Source organism: Quercus lobata, chromosome 11 (genome assembly GCF_001633185.2).
Source record: "Quercus lobata isolate SW786 chromosome 11, ValleyOak3.0 Primary Assembly, whole genome shotgun sequence".
NCBI lineage: Eukaryota > Viridiplantae > Streptophyta > Magnoliopsida > Fagales > Fagaceae > Quercus > Quercus lobata.
In genome coordinates this window covers 37,394,257-37,416,088 of record NC_044914.1, presented here as the reverse complement: position 1 = coordinate 37,416,088, position 21,832 = coordinate 37,394,257, and the positions used below count along the sequence as shown (strand labels likewise).

Sequence of the window (21,832 nt, the reverse complement as noted above, 5' to 3'; positions counted from 1 at the left end):
TCCAACAAATATATATATATATATATATATATATGAATCTTATTATATAATGTATGATATAACATAGATTATCGTGGCATTAGTTTTATTATAATTTTTTGTGAAAATAACTAAATGATTAGTAGTGTATCAGGTCTTATACTTTTACATTAAAGGATTTTTTTTTTTTTTTGATAGGTTTCTGTAGGTGCCCAATTTGTTACGATCCCAAGACAGTATTGTGCTCATACAAAAAAAGGCCCTCACAATATCATTTGTAGAGAGTGGGCTCCAAAGGTATGGCCCGGAGGCATAGATGATCTGCTTCCTCCTCCTTTTCTCCCCCTTTTATACTGGTGTTCCCTCCTTTTTTCTGTGTCCACGTGTTGATTTTACCCTTTTTTGGGGTTCAGACTTGTCCAGTCTACCCATACCTAGAGTGGTTGGGAGTTGCTGGAAAGGCGCATGGGCATGGGCATGGGCCTGTCAGATGCCGAATTACGTATTACTGTGTTGGCTGCCTTTTCCCTGGCCCTGGCCCTGCCCCTACACCCATTTTGTTCCTGTCTTTGGGCGTTTAGTGAAGCGCCGAGGAGTAGGTCGTCCTCGGCAATGATTCTCCTCGGCTTGGGCCGCAGACCTTAAGACAAACTGGGCCTGGGCCGGGGCTGCACTTTCTTTGGCCCCACAGTTTCAATCATGTTTTTTTTTTTTTTTTTTTTTTTTTTTTTTTTTTTTTTGGTGTGTGTTTTATAAGTTTTAATCACAATTTATGTGAATTTTTACTATTTTTAGCCAATAGTAACTCTTTAATAAAAACGATAATGATTCATTGAAGACACGAATTAAAAAACTTTTGGTAGAAATGAATTAAAAAATTTATGGTCTTAATTCATTTTTTTTTTAATTTATGATATAATTTGAAACCGCTACAAATTATAGGAAACTAATGTAATAATAAACCAAAACCTTTAATGAAGGTTAGTCGTTCAAGACAAAGAGAATGTAGTCAATTGATGCAACGACTTTCTTCTCCAAAAAAAATTAATAATAATAATTCGATTCAACAACGTTGTTTTTTTTTTTTTTTTGAGAATCATAAATAATTTTTTATAATTATGTTTTGTTAGCGAGGGCTCTTAATTAGGTAATTGTTAATAAATCATTTTAGTGAAGTTTTAACATCACTTTTATGAGGTGAGTTTCAGTTAGTTCAACCGGTAAAGTCTCTGATGGTTGTATAAGAAATTTGGGGTTCAATCTCCGTCTACACCAAAAATTGATTGGTGTTTTGATCTGATAATAAATAACTATCATTAAGAACAGACATCATAGGTTAAAACTCTTTAAAAAAAAATCACTTTTATGAAAAATAAAATTAAAAAAAAAACTGTCACAATATTAATTATTATTTTTCTATTTTTCCATAATTTTTTTTCTAAAATGGTTCACTAACAAGTAACAAATGTCCTTAAGAGATCCATTAGTATTTCTCTTAATAATTTTGCAATTGTTTTTCTATAAAAAAAGAAAAAGAAAAAAAAAAAGAAAAAAAAGTTGCATTGGTGGATCATTTTTAAATAAAAACATAAGGATACGAATCTTTAACCGATGCACTATTCTATGCACCTCTTATTTTCAATCCTGGGATCGTTGACTTCTTTAAGTTCTTTTTCTAGAATAAGCCAAAATTACAAATATTATAAGATCTTAAGTTTATTTAATCGACACTTTTCGTTTATTTTAAAATATAAAATCTACACTTTCCGTATAGCTGATAAAACCATTACTTGCTGCATTAATATAAAAAATCGTCAAATTCTTGATCCCAGAGATTTCGTCAAAAGTTGCGATTTAAATTTTTAATTTCTTTTCATAAACTAATATCATGGATCACAATCACTTTTACTTATTTTTTTTAAATATAGAAAAATGGGTAAAGGGGCTACTTGAGTTGACGTATTTCACCTAAACGTGATCATAGTAATACTCTACTTGCTTGATCCAAGCATGCATGAGTAAGGAACCTAGATGATCCATTGTGAGATTCAAACCTCACCCTCTACTAGTCCAATTACCCTGGTGGTCACAATCACTTTATGTTAATAATAATAGAAATATTATATATAATAATGAAAAATTTAGTAAAATGTTTATGAGGTTGGTTTTCACTTAAGTGTGATTATAATAATACTTTATTTATTAGGGTCGAGCCTGCGTGAGCAGAGAATCTAGATGATCTATTGTGGGATTCAAACCTTTGATTTCTACTAGACCAATTATCCGGTGGTCACAATCACTTTATGTTAATAATAATAAAAATATTATATATAATAATGAAAAATTTTGTAAAATGTTTATGATGCTGGTTGATGTGCTAATCATGAGTCAAGTAGGACAAACTTCACGATTAATTGCTTGCTAATGATGTGTCGTTGGAAGGTTGTGCACATGGTTGGTACGTCAACACCGAGTCGGTTATGGAAAAAAAAAAAAATATATATATATATATATATATATATAGGTACGTGCATGTTAATAAAATTGATGGCATATTCAGCAAAAAAAAAATAAATAAATAAATGATGGCATGTGCATTGCATAGGATTTGATATATATATTGATATGACCCTTCATGCTTTTGCTAATTTGGCTTTACATGTTTGTAAAGGTCCGTACATGTTAATTATGGACGACAACATTCATAATTTCATCATATGAATCATATATTTGTGATTTAATTGGTAAAATTAATTATAAAATTGGATATTATTAGAAAATGTTTGGATTAGAGTAAATTGCATTTAAACATGATTTTTTTTTTTTTTTTTTTAAACTTGTATATTGTAATTGCCATAGATTTATATAACTAATATATTTGGACTTTCGAAATGAGGTCTTGGAACTTTTCACATGACAATCCAATTTGAATGTAATATATAGTTTTATCTTCTCGTTTAGTGTGAGTGACTCTTTTTATATAGTTGCTGGTTATTGACCTAAATTTATGAGTGTAGTTTGATAGTTATAACTTACAAGCGTGGCGATGAAAGGGAATGAAAGAGATGGAATGATCAAAGGGAATGAGTTTTCCTTTTGGGATAGAGGGGAGAATTTGAGGAAAAGGGGGTGAGGGTTGGGTAGTCAGTTTTTCAAGCGATTTTTATAATCTTATGTTGATAGCTAAACTCACAATTTCGTTTTAAGAACATTAATATCAACCATTATTGCCAACTTCAATGGAAGTCGTCGTTGCCAAATGGCTTGACTTGACAAGGTGGATGGTGGTTGTGGGTGTACAATTTGCAATGTTGGTTCTTAGTTCGAACCTTCAAATGTCACAATATTAATCCATACTCGCTATTTGAAATTATCAGGTGCTTTATCGCTAAATGTAGTTATAAGTAAAGTCTTTATCCTCTTCATTGTTTAAGTACCTAATATATAGAATTTTTCAGTGGACTTTAAACTACTATGATTATGTCATATTAATATTTCCATGATTAGGATAGCTTGGGGACTCGAGAAACCAACCCACCGATCAACTCAACTTAGCGTAAAGAGTCACATGCGATTTTGACTAGTGGGTTAGATAGTTAACAAGTGCACAACTTTTAAAATTCGAGTTTTGGGTCAGACGTTAGGTGGAAAGAAATCTCACTCGATCAACTCACCCAATTAATAGATGATGTTGATATGGTTGTTTTCTAATTGGTTGGAAAACCAACCTATAACCATTTGTGACTACCATTTTTTCCATATATTATCTCTCAAACTAGCATCTTTCTCTATTATTTAAGTAAGTTTTATCCTTAGATGGTAAATGTACATACAAGGAGAAATTTCTTTTGTTTTCTTATTTGATTTATGCATGGCATGTGTAATTGGTGATCATTGTTAGGTTTTGTTTGATTGCTAACAAAGTGAAAATTAGTGGAGTTGGAATCCAAGTCTAAGCGTCACAAAGAAGAGAAAGTATTAGACGCCTTATGTGAAGCTAGTATGTAGGTCCCATCATAAAAGCATGAGATCGACAAGTCGGTCTCATATAAAACGCATGAGACGAGTGCATATGAAACTACTTGCATATCCTTAAATCCTATTTATCACCTTTCTTTATTTATCATTCATAATTACTATTTTCTTAATTATTAAAAAATAAACTATAAAAAATAATAATTAATAGTTTAATACACCTCCACCAACACAAAAAACTAAAGAGGAGGCTCACGTGAAAGACACGTGGCCAGTGAGACTTGTCCAGCTCACATCACATTCATCATCTTCCAAGCTATACTCTTGACTCTTTTAATCAAATCTCACACTCTCTTATGCCCAAAAGAGAACACTTCTACTACTGCTTCTCTTCTACCACCACTACCACCACCAACATCACTCCTTTTCTTCTCTCATCTCTTCTTCTCCCAATCACAATGCCATAACCAATCAACCCATTTCAACCCACACCGCCATCTCCTCTTCTCTACCCACACAACCATGGGTGCTTGCACTTCCAAGCCACAAAAACCCAACCCCTACGCTTCCAGAGACGACCCAAATGACCAAGCCACCCCTGCCCATCTCCCAAAATCCCCACCACCGCCGCCGCCCCACAACGACGCCGGAGCCAAGAAATCTCCCTTCTTTCCCTTCTTCAGCCCGAGCCCAAGCCCGGCCCACTACTTCAAAAAGTCCCCGGCCCATACTAAGCCCAACAGCGCCACCTCCACGCCCTTACGTTTCTTCAAGCGGCCGTTTCCGCCGCCGTCTCCGGCGAAACACATAAGGGCGGTGCTGTTGAGGAGACAAGGGAAGAAGGCGGTGAAGTCGTCGTCGGCGGCGGCGGCGGCGATTCCGGAAGATGAGGAAGAGGAAGAGGTGGTGTTGGATAAAAGGTTTGGGTTTTCGAAAGAGTTCACGTCTAGATTGGAAGTTGGAGTAGAAGTGGGACGAGGGCATTTTGGGTATACTTGCTCGGCTACTTTCAAGAAGGGTGAGCACAAGGGTCAGCAAGTTGCTGTCAAAGTCATTCCTAAATCCAAGGTTTAACTCTCATTATCATTTTATTTTATTTTTAAGTTAAAACTCTCCATTTAAACCCACGACTTCAAATCCCATTGTCGGATTCGAACGGTGGACATTTTGAAAAAATCAAGAGGTCTGTGAGCTGTCCACAGTTTATTTTTTGATAGATAGGATTGAACCCATTAGTTGGATTTGAACTCAGAATACTTTAGAGCTAACTAGAAACCACTAAAGTTAAAAGCTTATTGGATTGCTTGCAAGTTGGGTTCTTTGGTACTTATCAAAAAAAAAAAAAAAAGTTGGGTTCTTTGGTGTTTTTTTTTTTTTTTTTTTTTCCTCTTTTGCTTGTCTTTCTTGGTGGCTGAAATGTTCTTGTTTCTTGCGTGTTATTGGGTTTTTTTTTTTTTTTTTTTTTTTTCTCTATATATATATATATATATATTTGGGAGTGCGTGTGTTAATTCCAATTGTCTTAGGACTTTTGTGGTTTGAATGTGGTATGAGGATTGAGGCTGATGTTAGGGGAACCCGCGTTATTTTCAAAGAATTTACCTTTTTGGGGGAAAAAATGGTTTCTAGATAAAGAATATTAGGTATGATTATACTCGTGTTTGTGTAGGACTCCATTCAATTTGAACTTTGAGTATGAGACGCATAAAGTGACCATCTTGTTTGTTTATTGGTTCTCTTTTTGGTCAATGATAGAAATTGATCAATTGGCCCACCACACCACCCTTGAGTGGTTTGTTACTATGCTTAGCGGCCTTGATTGGGATATTGGAATATTTTATTTCTGGACTACATTTCGTCATGAAAAGTACTCTTTTTGAATGACCAAACTTTATGTTTGGTAGCAAATGCAAATTGCATACAGGATAAACAGGAATAAAACTATAGTTTATTTATCTATTAATGTATATTTTTAAGTGACCTCCTTGTGTAGCATTTGTCTACGTCTGTCGCCTAAGATGTGACCTTTCCTACTAAGGATCAGAATGGCAGGCAGTCCAATGGTTGCTGGTGGACGTAATCATTGAAAAGGGTCATAGTCCTTAAATGGTGTCTTAGGAAGGGCCTACAATTAAGCTAAATTATGTATACAATCAATCAACTAATGCCCACCACCAGCCCATGCTTACAGCAACCATAAACAGCCCAAAGCTCATGTTTGGTTCACACTGAATTAGGCTCATAATATTCTGCTAGCAAATGGGCCCCACTGTGGTGCCTTGAACCTCATCAAAAAGGAGAGAAAGTGAGAAACATTGTATAAACTCTAAATTGTGTGTGATCTGATTGGTATGAAGCATGAGGTGTTTACAAATAAGTAGAAATACTATTATTTGAGCACGATGACTTAACTAATTATATGTTATACATTATAATTTTCTACTTTTTGATTGATTATAATACTGAATGTGAAAAAGTTAAAAACCACCCATGCAAACTTAATGCGTGCACAAGTGACAGTAATCACGATTTCAGTACAAGGAAATATGGAAATTTTACAAATGATTGTCTATCCAAATGCCTGCAACAAATAGTATCGGAGAAAGATCAACTTCAACCTAACAGCTTCACTTTCTACGTCATATAAAGTTCTCATATTTCTATCCCAAATGCGCAGCAGATAGAATGTGGGACTTTCTGCTATGCATTGAAATAGCTCTTGTTTCCAGGAAAACCACATCAGCCAAAGAGCATAACACTGGAACACGGCAATGATAATGGATTTTAAACAGAGAAAAGTTTAAACGTGCAATTTCAATGCTACATAATAATGCAAATAGATGATTGAATTGACCTTTTTCCCCGCCTGCCGGGGGGTGGGGAGGGTCTGTTATAAGCTATAAGTTGAGTCAGAGATGGCAGTTGGAAGTTTATTTTAATTAGAAGACTGAAGGTATTATGAAGTTGCATTAGATAAATGTAGCTTATATACAAGATTAGTGGTGTAAATAGAGCTAGTAAAGAAACTTCCGGCTGGTATAAATGTAGCTAATTAATAAGGAGCTCAGCCAGGAATAGGGTATTTTCTCTGGTAGTAGAGAGTCAAGTCATTGTGGTTAAGATGACAGGGTTGGACTTTGATGCAATCCTTCTGGCTCTCCCATTGAACACACAGTTTAACTCTTCTCATGAAATGTGCCAATGAGCTCTAGGTCAATTGGCACCTCCTGCCCTTGTATAAGCTAGGTTGAAGGTGAGGTTGTGGGTTCAAGTTGAAACTAGGTTGAAGCTAGGCTGAATTTATTGGTATTGCTAGTACCTCAATTTAAGAGTGCTGAACTATATAAAATGAGAGCAAAAGAAGTGGTGCATGATCTTGTTGGCTGAAAGTGAAGTCCAAGTTGAAATCTAGTAGCATCTGATGGAGTACTAAATTATAAATGACTTTTAAGGTCCTGCTTCTTGAAAAGATTAAAAGGGGATAGGTGTGATGCGTTTGAAGTATTAGAGAAGGAAGTGGAAGCCATGTATTGCTATGTTATTATGTATCTTGTAGGATTGGCTATTAACTTTTTCCATTTTTTAAAGATTGTGGATAAGTAAAGGATTGCTTTTATCCTCTTGGCCTGCTCTGTTCCTTTACATCTTGGCTAGGTTGCAAACATTTTGTTTAGATTTTGTTTATTTATCTTTTAAAATTTTATATATTACTAAATCTTTGGAAATTTTGAAGCTTGTGGATAACTGGATATTCAATATAATTACCAAATTTTACATTGCTTCTTTATGGATTGTTCATTAGTTTTTTTCTCATGGTGTTCTCATCTTTGTTGCCAGATGACAACAGCGATTGCAATTGAGGATGTGAGAAGGGAGGTGAAAATATTGCGAGCCTTGACAGGACATTACAATCTAGTAAAATTCTACGATGCTTTTGAAGACCATGAAAACGTCTACATAGTAATGGAGTAAGCTTGGAACACACACTGCTTTCTATCATTGGATCTTGCTTTTCTGCTGCATATATAACAACTGATTGATGTGAATAATGAATTCATATTTCCTGGATGGTTCATGCGAGCTATTAATAACGTTATTTATTTTCCAATATTCTTGTGCCTCTATTAAATGCAAGCATACAGTCTCTGTAGGTTTGATTGGCTAAATATAAAATTTTAACATGAAATCTCTTTAATGATTGCTCACTATATGTAGCTCAGCTCTGACCTTATGGAATTTATTTATTATTGTGAACATTTCAGGTTATGTGAAGGAGGGGAGCTTCTAGACAAAATACTTTCAAGGTAGTTATTTATTTATTTTTCATAGATTTTTTCTTTGGGGCTTTCAGATGTGCATTATTGTTGCCATCTAGATGTTCCCTTGCTCTTTTTATAATTTTAAAAAAAAAAAAATTGTAGGGGCGGGAAATTCTCAGAAGATGATGCAAAGGCTGTCATGGTACAGATACTGAATGTGGTTGCATTTTGTCATCTTCAGGGTGTGGTGCATCGAGATCTTAAACCAGAGGTGAAACGCTTATCATGTTTTCCTTTCCATACAATTATATCATGATATGTCCACTAGAAGGTTGAGTTTCTTAATAATAGCTAAGTGTAGGAATTGCATGTGTGGATGGAGTTACTGATTTGAGAGTTTCCTAGACTTAAAATTGGCTTGTTGGGTTGTTTGAATATTTCTTGTGGTGGACCTGGTGATTCCACTCTCAATCATTGTACTATTTGGTTTGAGAATAGCTAAGTTAGGATTGGTTATAGGATTGGTTATAACTGCAACACCTTTTTTCCCAAAAGACTAAATTTCATACTGCATGTTTGCCATTCCCAAACAAAGAGACTGGTAAGTTATGTTCAGCTGTCTGGGTTTTTGACTGTCAAAAATCCCTTAAATGAGTTTGACCACTCAAATTGTGCTACTTATTCTGCAACTTTTCTTCAAAGTAATTGCCTGATGTCATGCCTCATGATTCTTTATTACCATTGCAATCAAATTCTAGCCAAAATGTTTAAAAAAAATTGGATCTTCTAGAGGAAACGTCTGTCCGCTTGCCCGTCAAACTTATTAAAAAAAAAAAAATCTGTTTTACTTGAATGGTTCAGACATTTTGGCAGATTTTGCTGCATGTGTGTTTTCTCTAATGTAATAGAAGTTGGCATTGAGACTGCAGAAAATTGGTAGAATTTTAACTCCAACATGTTTATCTGAGATCTATACCTGAGACTGCATTTTTTTTTTTTTTTTACTTATGAATTTTTTTTCGGTATTGTAGGAAAGGGAAACAAGTAAATAAATTTTAAATTAGTATCATGACTAGCTTGTACTGTGACAAATGAGGAAGAATGGAAAAGAAAATGATGTCCTTGTCAGATTCAAATTATATTTTATGCAAAAAGTTGGGTTTGTGTAGCATTTCAAACCATCCAAAAATGTACAATTTCTTCTGCTAATTTGCAGTCACAGACAGCTTGGAGATTTTTCTGTATGCTTATTATCAAGGCTATAAAGAACTTCTGGTGGAGATTTTAATTTCTCCTCCATTGCTCCAAGTGCTGTTTTATGTCATTTTTGCAGTTGAGTCAGTTATCATCTTAAATTTTGCCAGCCTGACGGTCTTGCTGGTCTGTTTTAACTTGCTCTTATATGCTTGTTTGTATATTTGTTTTTTTCTTTCTTCCTGAAATTTCATTTAGTTATAAATTGAAAATAAAAACAAAAAACCATGCATGTGTTTAATCTCCATTTTTATCTGATTTGCATTATTTTGCTGCTGAAAAAGGATGTGATGAAATGTGCCTGGCCATATAACATGAATTACAAATCCTTTTTTATTTTTAAATGGTAGATAATTGGTAAGCAGATCTGGGGTAATAAATTTAGGTAATTTTTGTAGTCTATGTTGTAATCTAAACATAGCTTTTTCCTGGATCAGAACTTCTTGTATACTTCTAAGGATGAGAACTCCAAGTTGAAAGCCATAGACTTTGGCTTATCGGATTTTGTCAAGCCAGGTTTGTCCTCTTAAACCAGATCCATACGAGTCCATAATTGCTATCAGTATGTCCTGCCTTGAGAATTTGGATGCAGTTTTAATGCTTATGGTGGGTTACAGATGATAGGCTTAATGACATCGTGGGAAGTGCATATTACGTCGCCCCTGAAGTTCTACATAGATCTTACAGTACAGAGGCTGATGTATGGAGTGTAGGAGTAATAGCTTATATTCTATTATGTGGTAGTCGCCCATTTTGGGCTAGGACTGAATCTGGAATTTTTCGGGCAGTCTTGAAAGCTGATCCTAGTTTTGATGAAGCACCTTGGCCTTCTTTATCTTCAGAAGCAAAGGACTTTGTCAAGCGTCTACTAAATAAGGACCCACGAAAACGAATGTCAGCTGCTCAGGCACTAAGTGAGTTGTCATTTCCTCTAAGATTCGTTTATTTTGTTTTGTTTTTCCTTTGGTCTTATCTTCTAAGATTATTAGTTTTTAACCTTCTAATATCATCCTCCAGACCTTAATCTTTCTCTATTTCTTTTCTTTTCCATCTTTGGGTGCAGGTCATCCTTGGATCCGAAATTATAATGATGTAAAAGTACCTCTCGATATTTTAACATTTAGACTCATGAGGACTTATATGCGATCATCATCGCTGCGTAAGGCTGCTTTGAGGGTGTGTATATGTTTCTACTGATGGAAAAATTAAAATATTACTTTCTTGAGGTCATTCCCATATGGGAATGAAAGTACTTCATCCTTAAATTTCTGGCCTTTTGAATAAGTTGATTGAGCAGTCGTTTCTCTTTATTAATCAGTGGAGTTATTATTTCTACAAGTCCTACAAGTCTAGAATCTAAAATTTTGGTTTCCTCTACAAATCTTATCTTCATCTCTTGAAGGAGAGGGTATCTCATGAAACCATCTTATAAGATACTTTTCCCTCTCGAAGAGTCACAACTTATCACATAATGATGAATTTGGTTAAAATATTGAATATTTCCATTTTGACTGAGGAAAGATGCTATCTCCTTTTTACTTGAATTTCACAAAGAATTACGTTAAAGGGTTTGCTCTGGACCACTACCACTACCAAAGTGAAGAGATTAATGAGAAAATCAAGAGTTACCTCTCTGTTTATAAATGTATTTATGTATGTCTGCATGTATTCTTTTTTCTTCCATAATTTTCAAACTTAGTGTAACTCTTTATGGTTTTCTAGAGTTTTGAGACCATGCCCTTTCTCAATACCTTAGAGCATGTTTCATATTTAATTTGTTGAATTTTTCTTGCGTATAAATTAACAAACTATTTAACATGTTATCTGTGTCCTCTGGCAGGCGCTGTCTAAAACGTTGACTGTAGATGAACTTTTTTATCTGAAGGAGCAGTTTGCTCAATTGGAGCCAAACAAAAATAACACCATAACCTTAGAGAATATTAGAATGGTCAGTCTCTTTCTCTCTCTCTCTCTCTATGAGACTGCATAACCAGATACTTGAAGTGTTTCTCATTCAGTTCTTCTGGACAGGCCTTGATGAAAAATGCAACAGATGCAATGAAGGAGTCTCGCATCCCTGATTTTCTTTCATCGGTAATAATCAGTTGCTACTTGTTTGCGTCTCTATGAATTTATATGGTTATAGGTAGCTTATATGAGTTCCTAATTGCCATGCCATGACAGCTTAATGCACTTCAATACAGAAGAATGGATTTTGAAGAATTTTGTGCAGCTACATTAAGTGTGCATCAGCTGGAGGCACTTGATCGCTGGGAGCAACATGCCCGCTGTGCATATGAACTTTTCGAGAAGGATGGGAACAGGGCTATTGTTATTGAAGAACTTGCATCAGTAAGTTGAAATTTTCTTCAGTATATAATGTCGTGGCAATGTTAGTTATGGGAACAGGGCTATTGTCATTGAGGAACTTGCATCAGTAAGTTGAAATTTCTGCAGTTAAGAATTAAATTTGTCATTGAGGAACTTGCATCAGTAAGTTGAAATTTCGGCAGTTAAGAATTAAATGAAAGTTCAATTAACAAAGATTATTCAGAATGCTTAGAAGTTAGAACTGAAGTTTATTAATCCTTTAAATTCAAATGCTACATATTTAAAATTTTGCATAGATGATCCATCCGCATTTTCTAAAATTGCCAGTGTACATATCCATTGTTGGAGACAACTAACCTCTTATAGCTACAACGGTTAATTATAAAAAGATTGACAGCCCATCAAGAGTATTGAACAATGATTTGCTTACTTTCTTATTGTTCGCTATGACTGAAAAACTTTAAGCTCAAAATTTTGGATGTAACCATGTTACTATGACCATTGTTTCAGGAGCTTGGCCTTGGCCCCTCTATTCCAGTTCATGCTGTTCTTAATGATTGGATAAGGCACACTGATGGGAAGTTAAGCTTTCTCGGCTTTGTGAAATTATTACATGGTGTATCTAGCCGAATCCTGACAAAGACACAGTGAAGTCATACCACATAAGCTCTTATGAAGGACCGTTTTTCTCTATGCTTTTCTATCAAACAAATGCATGAAAATCAACACTTACCACAACTATTGATTGATTCTCGAAAGTCAAGATTTCTGTCAAGTGTGGTTCTAGACAACCCTCATCCACTCAGACTAGGGGCGTTCACTCGTGCCAATTCTTTGAGAGGAGTCAACCTGTGTAGAAACTGCAGGTGCTGTTATTTGTTAATTCTAAAGCCATGGGAGTTAATATTGGTATTCCGGTGTAAAGTTGTAGTTAGTTTGCCTATAAAAGAGGCTACAATATGGTCTTATAATTTCACATTGATGATTTGTACATGCTCCATTTGTCAAATCTCAGTCTTGCTACGTGATTTACCTTTCAAACAGAATACTCCGCGTTTTATTAAGTGCAAAATATATAGAACCTTTTCCATATAATTGGTATCACATTCCAATCAAATCCAATCCACACAGTTTTGAAATCACAGTTTGTCCTAAATTTGACTGTACGGCAAGACCCTCTCATCTTACTACTTATTAAGGCACTTACATACAAAGTCATGACTTCAACATGTCCATAACAGCTTACTACATTTCTCACAACTTTCCAACAATTTAGCCATCTTCGAAGTTAAAAATTGTTGGTATAAGTTTCATTGAAAATTTGATGTATCACTTCTATAGGCAGAAACAGAAAATTTAGAACATAATTGTCGATTTAAGTTTCATTGGAAATTTGATGTATAACTTTCTTAGGCAGAAAACAAAAAGAATTTAGAACATAATAGGACATCTGTCTCGTCATTGTAAGTATGCAAACCATTTGCACAGTTGATGGCAAATGTGCATGTCAGTATATTGTAAACAAAGAGTTAGGAATTTCGACTTCAGAACCAAATAGAGGGCATCGAGACTACCTGCAACCAAATCATTCACTAGGTTGATTCACTCTAATTTTTTTTTTAAATGCAGCTTATGTAGTAGAAGAAACAACGGAAGCAAATTTTGTATAGACAACAATTTGTTGTTGGATGGAGATTGAATTTTAGCTTACCACCTATGATTTTTTGTTAAAAATATTGTAAACATAGCATTACTCTATTTTTAAAGATCCCTTTTGTAGTGGTCCTTTCCCAACAACCTTAAGCTAGTTGAGCCTAAACCTCCATTTAATTTGTATTCTAAATTGGGTTTAGCCTACAATGAGAAATTTCAATAGTAAATTTGGCAATTGATGGTGTTTAGATGGTATTTTGGTAATGACTTACCTGGAAACCTAGCTAGCCAAGGAGACTATTAGATAGCCGAGTTTCCTTTCTTGAAGTCCGAGCTGGACTTCCTTACCCCTAAGATTGTGTTCTCACCTTACTCTTTACTCTTGTGTTTCTCTCCCTTGAATTGAGTTCCAACCTCTTGCTCCTCTCCCTTGGTTCGTTTTTATAGGCTTGCAATTAGTGGGTTTGTCATGATTACAGAATCTTTGGCACTTACATGGGTCCCTCCACTTATGGGACTTGGGTGGTTTCTTGAGTCTGGGCTACTGTTTTAGTGTGTCTAATCATGTATCAGTGATCAAGTTCACAGTTATGCCATTGAAATGATTTTCTAGTAACTTGTACCTGACGCTGAATCTTGTGTTTGGCGATTGGATTTTCCCAAGGCATTACCATCCCTCTTCGAGGATAGTGGGCCTTGTTTCGGGCTTATTTTGCTAGGGACATGTGGATCTATGTTTCAGCTCAACCCATTAAACTTGGGTCGGACCTAACTTTAATGGCCTCGAGCTTGGGCCCAATATGGGTTGGGTCTTATTCAGCTCCGGGCTTGGGTCCAGCATAGGCTGAGCTCTTACCCACTTACACCTATCATTTCTAAACATGTACTACTAGAATTTTGTAAAGAGTAGTTCAACAGAGATGTTGAAGGTCTAGATTCTCATCTCCCAATTATCGAATTTTTTAAATTATTTTAAAAAACAAGTATAATTTTCAATAGGAATATCGGAGACATATGATTTTACATTATGTATGTAATAATTGGTATTGTTATTTTCTATTTACTAATTTTATTCCATTTTGAGTATTTGAAAAAGAAACCAAATGTTCTTACCTAAAAAGAGAAGTTAAAACCAAAAAAAAAAAAAATTTGTCGTCCTTGAGCAGCTGAGGCTTTGCTTTGCATGTTCATGTCAGTGAGTGTATGTATGTCTGATAAACCTTAGCTAACTTCTCCAATTCCCGAAATGCCCTTCCTAAAACCTCCGATTCACCGTTCACTCTCTTCCCTCTGCTCCTCCTCCGACACACTCCTCGCCGACAAAGCAATCGTGTACCTCAGACGCCACCCTCACCACGACCTCCAAAGTCTCTCTTCCAATTTTACCCCTGAAGCTGCTTCCTATTTACTCCTCAAGTCCCAGTTCGATCAAACCCTAACCCTAAAATTCCTCAGCTGGGCCAAACCCCACAAATTCTTCACCTTTCAATGCAAGTGCCTCACTCTCCACATTCTCACTCGCTTCAAGCTCTACAAGTCCGCCCAGTCTCTTGCCGAGGACGTGGCACTCAGTACCTCACACGATGACCACAAGGGCAGTTTGGTCTTTCAATGCCTCAAGGACTCGTACCATTCTTGCAATTCAAGCTCTGCGGTTTTTGACTTGGTGGTAAAGTCTTATTCCCACTTGAGTTTCATTGATAAGGCTTTGAACATTGTTAATTTAGCGAAATCTCAGGGTTTTATGCCTGGTGTGTTGTCCTATAATGCGATTCTTGACGCGGTTATAAGGTCGAAAGGGTCGGTTAAGTTTGCACAGCAGGTGTTTGATGAAATGACTGAGAGTGGGGTTTCGCCGAATGTGTATACTTTTAATATTTTGATTCGGGGTTTTTATGTGGCGGGGAATTTGGAAATGGGTTTGAGGTTTTTCGGTGAAATGGAGAAGAGAGGGTGTTTGCCGAATGTGGTTACCCATAATACGTTGATTGATGCGTATTGTAAGTTGGGGAGGGTTGATGAGGCGTTTGGGTTGTTGAGGTCGATGGCATTGAAGGGTTTGGAGCCGAATTTGATTTCGTATAATGTGGTGATCAATGGGTTGTGTCGCGAGGGGAGGATGAAGGAGACGTGTCAGGTTCTTGAGGAGATGAGTAAAAAGGGTTATGTTCCTGATGAGGTGACCTACAATACACTTGTCAATGGATATTGTAAGGAAGGAAATTTTCACCAAGCACTTGTTTTACATTCGGAAATGATGAGTAATGGATTGTCACCAAATGTTGTTACATATACTGCGTTGATTAATAGTATGTGCAAGGCTAAGAATTTAAATCGTGCAATGGAGTTCTTTGATCAGATGCGTGTTAGAGGACTTGTACCAAATGGGAGGACTTATACAACGTTGATTGATGGGTTCTGCCAAGAGGGAATCTTGAATGAAGCCTACCGGCTTCTAAATGAAATGACTCAGAGAGGATTCTCACCTTCAATTGTGACTTACAATGCTCTTATTAATGGACACTGCATTTTGGGGAGGGTAGAAGAGGCCATAGGAGTTATACGAGATATGATGGAGAAAGGTTTGGCTCCAGATGTGGTGAGTTATAGTACTATTATTTCTGGGTTTTGTCGAAATGGGGAAGTAGAGAAGGCATTTCAAATGAAGCTGGTGATGGTTGAGAAAGGTGTTTTGCCTGATGCTGTTACCTTCTCAACACTTATTCATGGTCTCTGCCTGCAAAGAAGACTAATTGAAGCTTGTGATCTCTACCAAGAGATGCTGAACGTGGGCCTGCGCCCTGATGAATTTACTTACACAACTTTGATAAATGCCTATTGTGTAGAAGGGGACTTAAATAAGGCACTTCAGTTGCATGATGAGATGGTACACAAGGGCTTTCTACCTGATGCTGTTACCTACAGTGTGCTTATTAATGGACTTAACAAGCAGGCTCGGACAAGGGAAGCAAAAAGGCTTCTTCTCAAGTTGTTCTATGAGGAGTCTGTCCCAAATGATGTCACATACAATACTCTAATAGAAAACTGTAGTGATAATGAATTTAAGAGCGTGGTAGCTCTTGTAAAAGGATTTTGTATGAAGGGTTTGATGGGTGAAGCAGATCAAGTTTTTCAGTCAATGCTTCAGAGGAAACACAGGCCTGATGAAGCAGTTTATAATGTTATTATACATGGGCATTGTAGAGGTGGAAATGTTCAGAGGGCGTATAATCTGTACAAGGAAATGTTGAATTCTGGTTTTGTTCCTCATACTGTGACTGTTATTGCTCTGTTTAAAGCACTTTTCAAGGAAGGTATGAATGAGGAGTTGAGTCAGGTCATAAGGAACATATTGAAAAGTTGTAGGCTCACTGATGCTGAACTTGCAAAAGTACTTGTTGAAATTAACCATAAAGAAGGGAACATGGATGCAGTATTTAATGTACTCACTGAGATGGCTAAGGATGGCCTCCTACCAAATAGTGGGAGAACTGCTTATGCTGGGGGATAAAATGTTTGATGGAATTTTCAATAAGCCACACAAGATGACTGAACACATTTTTAATGTTCAATAGAGGAAATGATGCCCTGTGAGAAGGGTGAGGAGTGATTTAACTCAAGTTGAAGATATTAATGAGAAAATCAAGAGTTACCCCTCTGTTTATAAATGTATTTATGTATGTATGCATGTATACTTTTTCTTCCATAATTTGCAAACTTAAGAGTAACTTTTTACCTCTCCAATAAGACAGGACACATCAATTTTTTTCAAATAAAAGAGTAACCACCAACACACGTACTTATAATCCCATTAAAAACTCACTCACCCAAATATTTAATAAAAAAAACTAAAATCTGCAATCGTTTGAAAAATGTCGACGAAGTCACGAAGCTGCTGGAGTTGCCGCCTTTATTTGGGACGGCCAAAAAATATGCTACATATACGGTTCATTGAACAAGTTTTTCAGCCTGAAAGATTAGATTGTCTTGGGAAGCTTAACATGGAGGAAGGTTGGGTCAAACCCTCGTTGAAATTGATAAAAGAAGGCAAAATAGATGGCCAAGTGAACGTAGCCCAAACAATTGGGCTATTGGGACGCAACCCAGAAAGCATTGAGCCAATGATCCACATGGGTGTGTGTTCGATGTTTTAAAAAATCCAAAGATTCCATTGAAGTGCAGATTGTGGTGGCTTGGGCAAATGAACAAATGAGTCTTTGTTAAACTTGATGTGTTTGAAAATCATGATTGCTTTGCCACTTGTGTTGATGAAATCACTTGATCAAGATTGGCTTGCACGAGAGACTTGAAGCTAGGTTGAGAATGATTGGTTCTTGGCAGCTTTCCAAGGTGTATTGGTTCTAAAGAAATTTTAGTTTAGAGTTATAATATATTGAAATAGATAATAATTGTGCGTATTACGGTTTAATATTTTATGTATATGTATATACACGCTCTTATTGAGTTATATCAGCAACCATATCATTTACTCATTTTCAACGTTTTCTCTCATTTTTAAATTTTTTGTTCATTTTAATTTACCAACTTATTATTATACTTTCTCAAACTTTCCCCCTCCCTTTTACCCTCTCATCTCCCTACTATTATCTACCTTAATATCACTTTTCCTCAATTCCTTTATCTTCTTTTATTTTTTATCTTTCTTATTCCCCTCATTTTATTATAAATTTACAATTTTCTATCACATTCTATACATAAATAAAACCAATTGAATCATAGCAAAAGTCGTGAGAATTACACCAATTGAACCTATTTAACCACTTTTAACAGAGTTGAAACCAACTCTACCTACTCCAACCGATATAATCAACTTAATAACAACCATAATTAATAAGGTCTAATACATATATACATACATACATACATACATATATATATATATATATATATATATATATAACATATGACCAGTAGTGGAGCCAGAAATTTTTCCTAGGAGGCCAAGTTAAATATAACCATATTCTTAAGTAAAAAGAAAAAAAAAAATTATATAAGTAAACTTTAACTCACTAAGGTTGTGTCATAGGATTGTTCATGGTACTAAAATTATTTATGATTGATCTTGAACTAATTTTTTTAATCTTTATTTATTTTATTTTTGTATATACCATTAAACAATCACTCAAATACTCATTCCAATATCACATTCAAAGAAAGAAATATTCCTTAATTTTCATATCTTTGAGTTAGAATAGGGGTTCAACATCAGTATTCTAATTCTAGATAGAGAATTGTGTAGTATTCTCCAAATCTTAAACATTTTTTCTCTTAAAATATGTATCAAATGTAGATTGGTTTCTCATTAAATTACCTATATATATATATTAAAACCTGAATATTAAATTTTAAATACTAATTATATAGTCACTTTTTTCACTTAAAAAATGTAAAATATTATTTATGCTAAAAAAATAAAAGAAACAACCTATGTAGAATTGTTTTTATATTAATGATTTAATGGTCTATAACTATAACTACACATTCTACAAACAATATTATTTATAGAGGATCAAACATAAATATATAAACAAATGTATAACAAATAGCAATAACATTAATATGGTAAAATAAGTAAACAGATAAGTTAGTAACCTCTGTTGAAAAGTAAAATATAATATAAAAATAGTAGGAAAAGGTGCCAGCAACAAGCCACTAAACTGGTACTGTATGTGTATGGTGTCATCTACAAGCTAAATAAACACTTCTTTTATTAAAAGATATACTTTTTAGTATTTTTCATCCAAACAGATAGAGATCTCGGCAAAAGATAAAACTGAACACAAAGAAACAGAAATATACAACATTACCACTGGTCTACTGGCCACTAATCTGGAGGCTAGGGCGTAGCAGATGACAAGAACCAAAGAAAACTGTTGAGTTCGTTGCAGTGCTGAGACAGCAGTGGCGACAGCAGTAAGGAATTTTTTGTTTATTCATATTTATTTTAAGTAAATAACCTATATATGTCAAAGATTTTTATTTTTGGTATTTGGAGGAGCTAATGGGCTAAGGAATGGACTGGATTTTTTAAAAATCTTTTTTTGGGTTTTTCTTAATGAATCTTAAGATACGTGAGAGACAAGTGAGTTTTAATTGGGTAATGAACCCAATTTTTTTTTTTTTTTTTTTTTTTTCAAAAAACTTATATATAATTTTTCAATTTATTAAGGCAATAAAAAATTTAGGGGGGGCCAAGGCCTTCCTTGTCTCAACGTGGCTCCGCCACTGCATATGACATTCATACTAAGCAAGTGATTGCCCATGTTGTGGCCTGCTTAACTCGGTTAGGCCACTGGTGGCATTGATGTCATCTCTATTCTTGACTATGAATCAAATCGGCATGGAAGGTTCTCAGTCGATGGTAGCTTTTTCAGCGGCCCTTTCTTCCAGCTGTTTCCATCAACATCTTAATTTGATAGCTTTCTTCCTCTGGTGTTTCTTCAGTTAAGTCTTTAGAAAATGTTACAGTAATTGTCTTGTTTTTAATATTCAATTATTCAAATTATATTGATCGAATAAATTTTTAGAAACTACTACTCAAAAAAAAAAAAAAAAAAAAATTTAGAAACTCATGTGCTCGTATATGCATTAGTCTCTATTCTTTTATTTGAAATATATATATATATATATATATATATATATATATTCTTATGTGGCACAATTTTATTGTAGAGCATAAATAAAGCATTTACGCTGAATTTTTATTGAATTTAATCTCCAAACATGATCAATCTTTCCAATTGCATAACATTCAAAAGCTTTTCTATATGAAGTCAATATTACATCAAAGCATCGCATCAATGCAAGACTATCAGACTATCACCATATAGAAGTACACTTATTCACTCTCATCTCATAGATTTATTTAGCACTCATTGCTTATCTTAAGGAAATAATCTAAAAACAAATCTTGCTCCCAACAACTTTAGAAAGTAAATATGGGGGAAAAAACCCTAGCTAGGTAGTAGGTAGCACGTAGCAATAAAACATCCTTAGCTCCTTCGTCATCAATGCCATTGGCGAAACAGTGGCATGACAAAGAACTTCATCTGCCCAGCCTTGCAATGATAGCCATTACGCTCACCACAAGCAAAATAGTGGGGTTGCCACTTTTTCAGCACAAATTCAAATCCCTCGCCCCCTCCTTGTGTTGTATTGGCCACCATTGTTGCCCTTCTTAAATCGCACGTTAAGAAGCTCCAGAGGTTTGGTAGCAAGTATACACTGTGAGGAATTGTGGAGTCGTTTGTTGGTGGATCATACTTGAACACTGCAACAACCACATTGCATCATATAAAAAAAAAAAAAAAAAAACAGAAGTTATAGCATATGATATGGGGAGCCACCACATTTGAATTTTACCCCTTAAAGTTTTAGGATGGGTAAAATTTAACTTTTCTAAATAAATATAAATAAAAAATAAAAAATAAAAAAGTCTAAGGTGCAAAACACATTCTTGAAGTTTGGAGGGTTTTAAATTTTATACTCTAAAGTTTCAGAATTTTAATTTTACCCTCTGAAATTATATTCTGTTTGCATCAACAATCCATGTGTCCATATTTCCATTTGCCACTTGTGTTTGTTTGTATAATAAAATAATGCCATGTGGCATAATGAAAATGACATGACATTATAAAAATGATGTAAAGTAATTTTATTGAAATAATTAAACACATAAAACAAGCTTATGTGGTATTTAACGGAATATAGATAGAAAGATTGCTAATACAAACAGAAAATAAATTTAGAAGGTAAAATCTAAATTCTGAAATTTTAGGGTATAAAATTCAAAACCCTCCAAACTTTAGGGATGTGTTTTGCACCTAGCCCTTTTTTTTCTTCCCTTTATCTAGAAAAGTTAAATTTTACACACCTACTATTAGGAAAAGTACAAACAATCATAGTGAACTTGTTCATGTAAACCAACACATTATTAACACGAGTATTTTTCTTTCTGAAAAACTCACAACTCATACATGAATATTTATTAGTATTTCTTAATTGATGTCTTTAGGACACTTGTTAAAAGAACATAAGTTGATGATAAAACCTATTTGGCACTTTGACAAACAATAGTAATAAACAAGGAATGGCAACTCACCTAGAGTATCATTTAGGTAAAAGGGGCCATTTTTAAGAGCCCAATCGGTGTAGTTAAAGTTTAATTGCCAATTCTCTGAGCCACCTACAACGATCTTTCTGGGTCCTGGTATATCATTTTGGCTTTGGGGAGGGCCTCCTTTGAAAGGCCAATTGGTATAGTTAAAGCCAAAATGCCAATCTTTGTTGGCCATACTAACAGCCAACATGGAAGCAGTTAGCATCAAGATGAGGCTCAATGAAAAAGTGGAACTACCCAT

At 35.0% G+C, this 21,832-nt stretch overlaps 3 protein-coding genes across 4 annotated transcripts; 2 read left to right on the top strand and 1 right to left on the bottom strand.

Moving 5' to 3' along the window:
* Positions 1-4,257: 4,257 nt before the first annotated feature.
* Positions 4,258-12,791, top strand: LOC115967879 (CDPK-related kinase 5-like). 2 transcript variants are annotated; one of them, XM_031087030.1, is made up of 11 exons: positions 4,261-5,022; positions 7,792-7,922; positions 8,217-8,258; positions 8,376-8,484; positions 9,905-9,983; positions 10,085-10,381; positions 10,531-10,643; positions 11,308-11,415; positions 11,499-11,561; positions 11,652-11,819; positions 12,309-12,791. In XM_031087030.1, the coding sequence occupies exons 1-11, from the start codon at positions 4,477-4,479 to the stop codon at positions 12,447-12,449; spliced, it is 1,797 nt and encodes a 598-aa protein (XP_030942890.1). In that variant the 5' UTR covers positions 4,261-4,476; the 3' UTR covers positions 12,450-12,791. The 2 variants fall into 2 exon arrangements, with proteins under 2 accessions (XP_030942891.1, XP_030942890.1); XM_031087031.1 differs by lacking the exon at positions 12,309-12,791 and having other exon boundaries at positions 4,258-5,022; positions 11,672-11,783.
* Positions 12,792-14,559: 1,768 nt separating this feature from the next.
* On the top strand, positions 14,560-17,181 carry LOC115967878 (pentatricopeptide repeat-containing protein At5g39710). The gene has a single exon (XM_031087029.1). It carries the CDS (start codon positions 14,698-14,700, stop codon positions 16,960-16,962), a length of 2,265 nt encoding a protein of 754 aa, XP_030942889.1. The 5' UTR covers positions 14,560-14,697; the 3' UTR covers positions 16,963-17,181.
* A 3,298-nt stretch (positions 17,182-20,479) lies between these two features.
* LOC115966805 lies at positions 20,480-21,832 on the bottom strand. Its single transcript, XM_031085960.1, has 2 exons — positions 21,574-21,832; positions 20,480-20,742 (listed from the first exon to the last, which is right to left on the bottom strand). The coding sequence occupies exons 1-2, from the start codon at positions 21,830-21,832 to the stop codon at positions 20,480-20,482; spliced, it is 522 nt and encodes a 173-aa protein (XP_030941820.1).

Excerpts from the sequence above, each read along its gene's own strand:
- LOC115967879 (XM_031087030.1), top strand. The coding sequence starts at position 4,477 with ATGGGTGCTTGCACTTCCAAGCCACAAAAACCCAACCCCTACGCTTCC. Across the intron at positions 9,984-10,084 it reads ATCGGATTTTGTCAAGCCAG|ATGATAGGCTTAATGACATC; the intron begins GTTTGTCCTCTT and ends GGTGGGTTACAG. Across the intron at positions 11,562-11,651 it reads TCCCTGATTTTCTTTCATCG|CTTAATGCACTTCAATACAG; the intron begins GTAATAATCAGT and ends ATGCCATGACAG.
- LOC115967878 (XM_031087029.1), top strand. The coding sequence starts at position 14,698 with ATGCCCTTCCTAAAACCTCCGATTCACCGTTCACTCTCTTCCCTCTGC.
- LOC115966805 (XM_031085960.1), bottom strand. The coding sequence starts at position 21,832 with ATGGGTAGTTCCACTTTTTCATTGAGCCTCATCTTGATGCTAACTGCT. Across the intron at positions 20,743-21,573 it reads TTACCTAAATGATACTCTAG|TGTTCAAGTATGATCCACCA; the intron begins GTGAGTTGCCAT and ends TGGTTGTTGCAG.